This window comes from Limulus polyphemus, unplaced genomic scaffold, assembly GCF_000517525.1.
Source record: "Limulus polyphemus unplaced genomic scaffold, Limulus_polyphemus-2.1.2 Scaffold1412, whole genome shotgun sequence".
Taxonomy (NCBI): Eukaryota; Metazoa; Arthropoda; class Merostomata; order Xiphosura; family Limulidae; genus Limulus; species Limulus polyphemus.
Genome location: NW_013667022.1, coordinates 119,405 through 131,213, shown reverse-complemented (window position 1 = coordinate 131,213; position 11,809 = coordinate 119,405). Strand labels below are relative to the sequence as shown.

Below are 11,809 nucleotides of genomic sequence, written 5' to 3'. Positions count from 1 at the left end.
CTTCACTAACAAAACCAAGTGCCAAAAAAGAAATGTCCAAAAAAAAAAAAAAGGTTTTAAGGCACATTCGCAAAACGGAAAAAAAACGTAAAAACAAATTTTCTGGAACTCACTCTTTTCTGATGTTTTTGTTACTTGAAATAAAATCCAAGACACCAAGTATAATTGTTGGTACCACTTTGGTTTTTTTTTGTCATTTTCGACCAACAAGGACAGGGAGGTATTTGCTGTTTTTGCCAAGTATCTGCTTATCTTAGCTTGGAAAAGTCCAAATACAACCAATCCAAGTCTTGAATAGGTGTCACGCTTAGTTGTTAGTACATTGTCTGTCACCAACAGCTTTTCTATTAGATAGTCTGGCTGAAAATTTTATATGATAAAATCATAATCAAACAATAGAATGGTAATATTTTTCTAATCTGAAAATTCATTTCTCATAGATACTCACCTCCTCACCCAGTAATGTTATTTCCTTGCACATCTGCCCATGAGACTTGCATGCCACTAACCTTGAGCTAATTCCCACCTAAATTCATGTGTTTAACGTGGACTGCATCGATATCATCTTGCAACAATAGCCCTTCACAAATAGGAAGGCAGCATAACCTCCATGCACAGTAACTCCCCCTACGCACTTGTGATAACTTCATTCTTAGACAAATCAAGAAAAAATGTGCACTGGAAGTGGGTAGGATGGGTGGGAATGTGTGCAGAAATACATTTTCAGGTTAGGAAAATGTTAACTACCAGAACTGATAGAATCCCATGCTGGACTGGTGGAGGGGCCATTGCAAAAATTAAACCTAGATGAGCTCCCTTCAGAAAGCACCTGTAGAGAAAGCCCATGGAGTGTGACACTCGATGGCAGGGGCTCCATAGGGACACACCTGTGGAAGACCACATCTCGTCTCAACCACAGTATACTCTTTGCCCAAGAAGAAAGGGAGGGAAAGGCAAAATCACCTGAGGTGTTGAAGGGATGGGCAGAATGTGCTCACGACCAACCAAACATTTGCACACAAGCTGTCGGTGAGCCAATAAGAGTAGTGTGGTTAAGGCTCAATAAGACCATATAGTGTGTACTCACCTCGACTCTACTGGACAGACTTTGGCTGCAGGAAAAGGGCACATTAGCTGTGTGAGGAGTGACCTGTACTACACTGACAGTGTCACTACTGCCCTACTTCTCACTGTATTGTGCTAAGCCTAACCAGTGAGGATTCTCCATGGTCCACCACCCCAGTGGCAAGGAACTGGTTTGTGGCAAGGGTCTCCCTTGCTTCACTTGAAGAGGAGGAGTAGGAGAATTTGCATTGGGGAGTCCTGGAGAAATACCCAGATCCCCATTAGACCACTAGCTGGAAAGGTGTTTTATGTTTTACTGGAGACAGTGCAATGGATGATCAAGAAACCCTATTTTTAAAACTGGGCAACATGAGCCAGAGAAGCGGGCAATCACTTCCCTGGTGCTGGCTTTTTCCTTGATAATCCATGGAATTTGTATGGTCTGGATGAGACAATTAAGGAAAAGAGAAGTGCAAACCTTGGTGACCAGACATTCCATAGCTCACAGGCGAAAGGAAGAAGGCAGAGCTTGGCTGAGACAAAAGTTGAAGAAGACACCCAGATATACCAAATGTTGAGTGGACATGAGAAAGGTCTTGGATATCTTGAAAAGCAGCCTCCTGTAGAAGAAGAGAGGTGTGAGAAGATGATACCTCCTGGGAATGGACAAAGAGGAGCCAATTGTCCATGTAGAAGTGGAATCTTAGTCCCAGGCCATGAAAATGGCAAACAAAGGTCCTCGTGACTCAAATGAATACGTAATTGACTGACACTATGCCAAAAAGAAATGCCCAGAATTTGCAAACGTGATTCAGATGGACAAACTGTAGAAAACATCTGGAGGATTAGGGAATTGGGATATGGAGGAAGGTGTCAGACACATCAACCATGGTTATCCACAGACTGGGTGAAAAGGACCACTGGAGAGAAAAGACATTCTCCATCCAAAATCATGGAACACCAAAAAATTGGTTGAGAGAAGATAGGTCAATTACAGTATGCCAGTCCCCAGTCTTCTTGGGGACTACAAAGAGATAAGAGTAAAACCCTGAAAAAGGGTCAAATACCCTCTCAATATCATGTTTGACCAAAAGATCTGATACCACATCCTAAATATGCCAAATACAGACTGGGTTAGAGGGAGGAGAAAAGGAAATGGGAAAAGGAGAGGGAGGAGGAGAATGAAGAGAAGTGGAGAGAAAGACTATGGGTGAGAACTTGAAGAACTCATCTGTCAGTGTAAAAGAATGATTAAAGGTAGGAGAACCAAAACAGATGGGCACCAACTGAACCCTATCCCAAAACAGATGGACACCCACTGAACCCTACCTGACAGGATAGTCACTGACGAGATGTGTAATGATAGTGGGTAGTGGGAAGACAAGAAAAGGAAGGTCTGGAATATGGAATGGAAAGATAAGGGACAGACAGAGCCAGTTGAAGAACAGGAGTGGAAGGATGAGGTTGTAAAAGGCAAAGTGGACTGGTGCCAGGCTGCTTTGGCCTTGGACTACAGCAAATCAGAAATACCACCATTAAATAAGACATTAGGTCAAAAAAAGAGAGCATGATGGAAATGATGCAAATAAAAAGTAGGTAGTCAAACATTGGTAAGTGGTGTATCCTGACCCAAAAGGTCTCAACAGGACAAAGTTGAAGCCACCGTAACTTAAGAATTCAGGATAAGAATTAAAGTTTTTGAAACAAAAAATGCTAAAGAAAATGAAACTCAAAGTTTGCTTAAAAATGCAAATCTCATCAAAGTAAACTAGGACTAAAAATCTGAACACATCTGTTCAATGCAACACCAAGGAAGAGAATGAAATTATCACAAGTGCAACGGGAGAATTACTATGCATGGAGGTTGTGTTGCCTATCTACTGGTGGAGAGCTATTGTTACATGATCACATCATCATGCACCAGTACAGTTCAAGTTAAACAAGTAAATTTGGGTGGGAATTAGCTTAAGGTTAGAGGCATACAAATATCATAGGTAGACGTGTGAGGGAAATATAATTTCTTTGCGCGGAGGCGAGTTATCGTCTTGGAAATAAAAGTTTCCAACATTTTTGTATATATTGATATTACTATGTTGTTTTATCCTTATAATGTTATATTAATGCAGTTTTATGTTCTACAAAGAAAAGTATTCAACATTAGAATGATATCTGCATGTTGTCAAGTATTCTACACGAATTCTTGAATTTAATCATTGTAGTCAAATGAATAACAAAAAATGTGACTCCATAAACATATTGCATTTGTTAAAACAGTCTTTACAACTTGTAATTCATTCATAGTTTTTGTTAAATATAATCGAGCAGGTAATTCAATACAGGCCTTTCAAATTCATTTATGTTTTTGATTATAATAAGATAAATAAAATAAACGTTCTTCCAAGTATAAAAGGTTTTGAAGTTTGTAGGGGAAAATATAAAGAGAAAAAAGGTTTTATAAAAAGTGAAGAACATACTTTATAAGTTAGTATAACAAAATTTACCTGTGTATTTAACAGAAATGTAATATCAAGAAGTTTCTCCATCAAAGCTACAGTTGGAGGATTCAAAGTAGCAACAAAGGTGCTGCCATCTACATTACCCACACATCCCTTCCATACAGCATTCAACAACTCTCTAGAAATAAACTCTGCTGAACTGTCTTTCCTTCCTCCTACTGGCCAGAACCCACAGTTGATAAGTTGTTCGTAGCCATTCAACAGATGGCGCAGCATTAAGTGATCTATATACTTTTTCTGAGGTCCAGTGGAAGCATAGCCATGAGATTTGATGATTCTTCACTTGTAATATGTCTTTCTAACGAGTGAGCAAAATCTTCAAGTACAGGACTTGGAAGTTTGTAAAATGCTTTTAAAAGATGAGTTGTCTGAAAATCAGAATCCAAAGTGAAATATTTAAAGATACACCAAAATGCCATTATTTTTTGTTACTAAAAAAATTATTAACTCACCTAAATGTTTTAAGAAGCCGAGAAAAGAATGGATCACTGCAATATTATACTAGCTAGTAAACTTGCAGGCAATTCAAATATATTCTGTTGGTATAAGAAGGTGGATTAAGTTATATAGGTGACATATGAAAAGCAAAATAAATTTTTAAACTATAAAAGTTTTTTTTAATTTCCAATTAGTAATACATAATAAATAATCAGTGTATATGTAATACTATACATTAAGGTCCATTTAATTTTAAATGTTGCAAACTTACAATGAAAAACAATAAGCAATACATACAGTTTATTTAAATTGGTTTAAATAAGCAATTTGTATTCTCTTTTCATATCTGTAATATTCAGTCTGAAAAAGCTTCCATGCTTTCTGAAATTATTAAATCTCTGTCGACGGAGTCAGTTCAGTGAACTAACCCTATTTCTGTGAAGCTACCCATAATAATATTTACTATAATTGTGAAAATACTAAGTAAATACTCACAAAATTTGGCAAGCTTTTAATAAACAAGTCTGTTAAATACAAAAAAAGGAGATTTTTTTTAATAAAGTACATCTACTGAAGATTTATCTGATAACTTATGAAGCCTTTATTAAATCAGTCTGAATGAAAGATGATTTTTGTGATAAGATTTAAAACACTTCACCTTACAGTACTTCCTAAGTTCTAGAATCAAAATGAAATAACAATATAAAGAATATTGTAAAGATAAGCTGCTCTTTCTATTGTTTATAAATAACCCAACAGCATTGTCAAGAGAGAATTATTGACATTTTCTGAAAGACAGAATGACATTGGAGGGGTGTGTCGTGGGCTTGAAAGTTTTTATTATATCTCAGTATTAAAAGCAAGAAGATTGAGAATTCCAAGTTTATATTCTGACTTGTAAATATCTATAGTGTGTATTTCTAATTAGCTGAATACTCAGAAAAGCATAAAAGAGTGAAACAAAAATCTAAAATGAGCAATTTGGAGTGTACATTTGTCATGTGACACAAAGAAGTGAATATTGAGAATCTTTTTATTCTTCCTTTGGAAATTAAGATATTAAACATAAATAATATTACCATTGAAATAATGAACTACATTCTGATCCTACATTTAATGACGTACATCGATAACAGTTGTTTAATTGAATATTTAACGTAACTCTATAAAAGGTTGTGACATTTGCACTTTTGACCCTGCAATGTACATAGGATCAAATCTGTTTTGTTTTTGTCTCTCTATAGCAGCTTGGTCAAACTGGCAGCTCCTACATCATATTCAGCCCCACAATGAATTTATTTGGCCTGTGAACTAAATATTAATCACATGTTTCATGTTTATGCATAAAATCATTTTTACTCACAAATAAATTCCAACAGGAAGGTCCTATTCCTATGTTCACGTAAGATATAAATTATGATCCTACAATGTTCCCATCCTCTACAGATAAGAATCTGAACCATTCTTTTTTAAAATCTTTATTTAATTTCAAACATCTTTGCACATGCCACTGTTCCTATCATTTGATTTATTTGAATAATGCTAGTATAAACCTTAAATTCTAACTTCTTGGCTGCAGTGACTTCTAATACCCTAAAATGATACTTCAGCAAACATAATGTTAACTTTTTGCTGTTATATGAGAGGTATTCCAAACCTTTTAAATTGAGACCTCTCTCAGGACAGGTCCCACGATGGCATAAGTGAAAGTTTCTATGTGAATACTGCTAATTTTTAACTAATTTTTAATTATTATATGCTAATTTATATGCTAATTATATGCTAATTTTTAACTAATTTTTAATTATTATATGCTAATTTATATGCTAATTATATGCTAATTTGTAACTATTACAGTGTATTTCATATCAAGTCTTTAATATACAAGAAGTCAAAACTGAGTTTCATTGGAAATTGAAATTTTCTGCATTATGATTCTTTGGCATGTTACGTACATACTAATGAGGTAGTTGAGATATAATCTCCAACTATCACATGAAGAATGCTAGGGACACAAAACAAAGTAACAAACAATACTACTAAGGTTTGGATCACAAGTTATGGCTGAAAAAATACAAACCTCATGTGGTAGTTGGGTCATGATCTCCAAATCAGTCATATTGAATCCTATAGATGTTGGGTCAAGAACACAGAGTGAAATACACTTCCATAAAGATTTGGACCACAAGCTTTGTGGAGTACAGCTGCTGAGCTCCTTGGAAAAGTTCTGAATAAGAACAGTCAGGAAGTTGAAGAGTCTGACTATAACAGTGCATTTAACCCTAGAAACAAGACAAATCGATGAAAGTTTTGCTTTACAAATGGGTAACACAAGTACTGGACATATCATAAATCATTACTACATGCTCGAATAAACCACTGAATAAAATATTGCATGGTACACAGATACACACACACACACACGTTCAACAGCACTTATTCATGCCATATTTACCTCTTTAACATATTGATTATTTATTTCAATTAATAATAGAAATTCTACATCATGATGTAGTAAGTACAACCGATTACAAGTACATTTTTCCCACCTTTCCGTATATTATATCAATATTAAACACTGATTCATATTTTATTTGTTAAAGATAATTTTCACACACACACACACAGTTTGGTTGAAGTCATTTTCACAAACCATTTGACATTGTTTGGTTTGTTGAATTTTGGGCAAAGCTATTCGAGGCCTATCTGCACTAGCCTTTCCTAATATTGAAATGAAAGACTAGATGGAAATCAATTAGACAACACCAACCACTGCCAACTACTCTTTACCAACAAATAGCAAGAGCAAGATTGACCATCACATTATAACGTACCCAGAGCTAAAAGAATGTTCAATGGCAGGTTTAGATCTCGTGACCCACAGAGTGCTAGTTGACCACCATAACTACCAAGGCCATATCACACTGATAACCCAGTATTAAATGGTTTTTGACAAGGAGAATTTTATGTAATTGAATAACTAAATAATTTATTGTTTCAATGGCTAACGTTTTTTTTTGTTAGCCAATAAAATTAGTTCTGTTCTTTTGTATCATTGAAAAATTTTATTTTTATTTTTTCAATAAGAAGATGTATTAGATTTTGAAAGGACAGCTTCGTAATTAAATGACAAGTCAAAGCAACTTTTTGTTGGAATTATACAGTACAGAATCCTTCTTTCAACCATTGAAGTAAATGAGTAAAACAAATCATTACATTTTGAACTACAATGCTAGAGTATAAGAACAAAGACCTTCTGTTACAAAAAAAAAAAGAAAGAAAGAAAGAAAAACTGGAAAAATCTTTCCATTTTCTCTAAATATTCAGCTTAGCTGTAGTGGCACTGGTTCATCAAGATTCACCTCCTAGTCATTTTCCTCCAGATCTAAGTTACTAAATCATGCACAGGATAGTTTTTTTCTTGTGCAGGTTCCAACTATCTGGGTACACAAAATGTTATTAGCTGATAATGAATTAACTTTATCATTACTTGAAGGTTAATTTATTTACAAACCACAAATTGGAAAGTCCTTCTTGATCAACATGCTGAACCAATTTAATTTTGGACTTTCTAAAGTTATGCTTATTGCTTTTGAACAATTATTTTGTAAGTGAATCAAATTTACAAAGGTTAAGTTTAATTTTTACAACCTCAATAAGCAGGACCTTTTTAAGAGAGCCTCAAAATCTAATTACAACAGTATAACTTAATGTTTTTCAACCGATACTCAGTTACTTTGACTTTCATTAACATTAAATATCAAGGAAACGTTTTCTTTGTAAGACTGACTTCTTTTCGATAACTCAAACACACCAGAAATGTTCACCTTTACTGGATGTCTAATTTTAGTAGTACTACTATCTTTATACTCCTGATAACATATACTTTTCTAAAAACACCGATCTTCAATACTAGTGAAGAGAGTATTACTACTTTCTGATTTGTCAAAGTTGTTGTCACCAAAATTTCTCATTACAGGTGACTACCTTCTCTCCCTTTTAATTTAAAAAGTATTTACTCAATCAATCAACAAATGTTGATAGTTTTTAATAGTGAAATAGACAATTTAAAACAAAAGTAATATGATTTATCAGATGAATCACTCAATAAAGAAAGAGCCAATGACTCGTATTCATCTATTATGTTAAAAAAAGAATATGAGCAATTAAATATCAATAATTTAAAGACTGGAAAACAAGTTAGTTTATAATGCTAGCTCACCACATCTCACCTTTTAAATTCTCCTTTTTCTTTTGGAGATAATAAATCATTTGCTGCTATTATCTCAACACTGATAAAATGGGAGAGAAAGAACTCCAAGCTAGCAAAAATTTTGGTTCCTTTACTTTGGATGCTAGCTATGAAAAATAACAGAAGAAAAGAAATAGCATTGTTAGTGAAATCAAATTATTTAAACAAAGTTTACATGCTGAACTTCATTACTGCAAAATTATTAACCTCATTTACTATTTACTATTTAGTTACTATTTATTAACTTGTTCTAAAATGTTACCATTTTTTTCATATGAAAAGTTTCTAAATATATAAATATTAATAGTAATACATAGATATTTCAAGCACAAGTTTCAGACACATTTAGGGGTAATCCCAACTGGTTGTCTTTGCTGCAAAGCCAAGGTTCTTTCACAATCACAAAGAACACACTCTAGCATATATTAAACAATTATATATGAATGTGTCCATTGTGGATTCAACATGAAAAATATGGACACTGCTATTTATTTACTAAATATAGTCACTTTCTTGTTGATCATAATCTTCAAATTTCAAATCAAACCAAAACAAAAATATGTCTAAAGATTTCAAGTGACAGAAAGAAAAATTGTATATTCATGGATCTACAAATGAGGGATCTTTGGTCATGTATAAATAGTTCAACATATAGAGCAGAATGAATTACAAATTCACCACTCTTACTTACAGTACAACACAATGTCACACAACTGTAGAACTAGGTTTAATTTTGGTAACAGTTGAATCAAATAATAAGATAAATTACTACAGCAAAAATACAATCAAGTTAACAAGTACAGGACCATTTCCAGAAGGAAAAAAATGAACTTGAAGGAAACTATTTCATAGGCAAATCAAAATTAGAATATAATACAACAGGAAAATATACTGTAAACAATCGAATATTAGTTACTAAAAATAATATATTCAAGCATTTGTTTGTTTGTAGTTAAGCACAAAGCTATACAATGGTGCTATCTGTGCTCTGCCTACCTTGGATATCGAAACCCAGTTTCTAGTGGTAAAAGACTGCAGACACACCACTTGGGGATGATATATTCAGGAGATGTTTTGCAAAGAATGAATAGAACACAGATAGCAAAGAAAAAACAACACAATTAAATGAGTAACAGTACAAAGCTTTAATCACGCAAATAAACTTGACTTTTTGGGATCCCATAATCCTAGATTATCCTCATCACTAATCATTCTCATTTAATGCATTTTTAAGGGAAATGTTCCTCTGGCTCATACTACCTTATACAAGTCTCAGTGCCACCCCTTGAAATGAGTAAAACTTCTCTTCAAAAGAGTATGACACAAAAGTAGAGCCAATCAAGTATAAGTCTTCCTTAACAATCATTGTAATATGTAACTTCTAAGGTAAAACATTAGTACGTGCTTACCAACTAACAACATTAAAAAAAACCTGTACAAAACAATTAGAAACATTTACCAGAATATACCTTAATAAAGATATATTCTTTACTATCTATGGAAGAGTGAAATACAGTAGTTCTTTCAGCTGTGATACTATTATAACTATTATTATTATTATGAACCACAGCTTCATAATCAATTAAAAATATTTTAAATACATCAACTGAATTATATTACAATGTAACTAAGATGCAATTTTGCAACTAAACAATGATTGCATTTTCTGTTTTACTTAACCTTGTCCATTAACCTTAATCAGCCAGAACCTCTACACATAAACAATTATGTTGTCACTTTTCTTAAAGGTAGTTGCTATGCATCATTCTTCTAACGAATTCTATAACACATACCAACGCCAGGCTATCACGAGATTATAACAAGCTCAGATTCAATATTTATCTTGAGTTTGCTTAGCACTAAATTAAACAAAAAGTCACCATGATTTTAATTCTATTGTTGTTATAAATTAAATATTTTTGTTTCTTATTAGCTACAGGCTGTTATTTGTTTGTGATATATTAACCCATTAATTACTAAACTAAGATAGAGCTGCTTCTGAACTAGAAGCTTCAGATGAATGATTAACTTAATTAATTCCTTATGAGCACAGACTGAATTGATTAATTGAAATTATAATTAAATCAATTAATGTCATGAAAATAATCAACTAATACTAAACTAAGATAGAGCTGCTTTAGATGAGTGATTAAATTAATTAATTACTATGAGCACAGATTGAATTGATTAATTGAAATTATAATTAAATCAATTAATGTCATGAAAATAATCAACTAATACTAAACTAAGAGAGAGTTGCTTTAGATGAGTGATTAAATTAAATTTATTTTACCTATGAGCATAGATTAAATTGATTAATTGAAATTATAATTAAATCAATTAATGTCATGAAAATAATCAACTAATACTAAACTAAGATAAAGTTGCTTTAGATGAGTGATTAAATTAATTAATTACCTATGAGCATAGATTAAATTGATTAATTGAAATTATAATTAAATCAATTAATGTTACAAAAATAATCAACTTATTAAAATTAATATTTTCAACTTATTACTATTTTTGATTATTCCAACTATCCAAGACTCGTTGAGAATAATCAATTAGTTGAATGTAATTCAGTTAATGTGCCTGATAATTATCAATTATAAAATTCTCCTAATTGCCCAGCTCTATTAATCCCTTACCTACCAGGGCCATTTTGTCTTATCGTGAGGGCAAAAATCACATTTGTGAATTGAAAAAATTATAGAGAACTTATCTTTTATTAGATTTCAGATTTTATTTTTGTAAATAGTAGCATGACATTCAATTATTTGTACAAAATTGTATTATTTAATGAAGTTTAAAGAGAAATTTAATAAAAAAATCCCAAAATACATTTGAGACTATAAATAAGCACCCTCTAAGAAAAACATTTTTGTCAACATTTTTAAAATTTTTTCCTTGCTTATTATAGTAACTGCCATTTAATGTAGAGGTTGTATTTAGTAGTGGTCAATAGTACTTTCTTTTATAAGCCTTAGAAGATTTGCTTCTGGAAAAAAACTGCATGGGATGTATGTGACTTTTATTATTTTTTCTATAGTAGCTTAAGCCATGCTGCATGGTATATCTATTTATATTAATCATTATATTGAAAAATTAACTCAAAATAGATTTATTTCTAGGAAAGAAGTTGATCCACGAATGTTAGGGTTAAAATCTATAGAGTGGCGAGTGCATTATCTTTATGTGAATTAGACTTAGCACTTTGAACTGAAAGAGTTTGTGATTTTTATATTCTTTTGCATTTAAATTAGTAGTTTTAAGTTCAATAATTTAGTGTAATTTTATAATTTACCTCATAATAAAAATATGATTCAGTATTTGGAATGATAAACTTGTGTGATTTGTATGTACTACTACTAGTACCACATAAGAATTTTATATTTTTCCTTCTTACTATCTTTACTTTGTAGTAAGACCCACACTTCTATTGTTGTTGTTTTATAATTAAAATAGTCTAACTGATATATAAAATGTTTTTCTGATATTTTGCAAATGGTTTAAATCTCAGTGTACAAGTGACAACAAT

At 32.3% G+C, this 11,809-nt stretch overlaps 1 protein-coding gene across 1 annotated transcript in view; it reads right to left on the bottom strand.

Annotated features, from left to right (window-relative positions):
• Positions 1 to 11,809, bottom strand: part of LOC106463453 (DNA-dependent protein kinase catalytic subunit-like) — a 169,878-nt gene that overhangs the window by 96,282 nt on the left and 61,787 nt on the right. The window contains exons 33-37 of the mRNA XM_022390945.1: positions 8,252 to 8,382; positions 6,100 to 6,301; positions 3,814 to 3,949; positions 3,567 to 3,739; positions 1,572 to 1,721 (exon numbers count right to left, since the gene is read on the bottom strand). Coding sequence (XP_022246653.1) covers positions 1,572 to 1,721; positions 3,567 to 3,739; positions 3,814 to 3,949; positions 6,100 to 6,301; positions 8,252 to 8,382 — 792 coding nt within the window. The remainder of the gene's footprint in view (positions 1 to 1,571; positions 1,722 to 3,566; positions 3,740 to 3,813; positions 3,950 to 6,099; positions 6,302 to 8,251; positions 8,383 to 11,809) is intronic.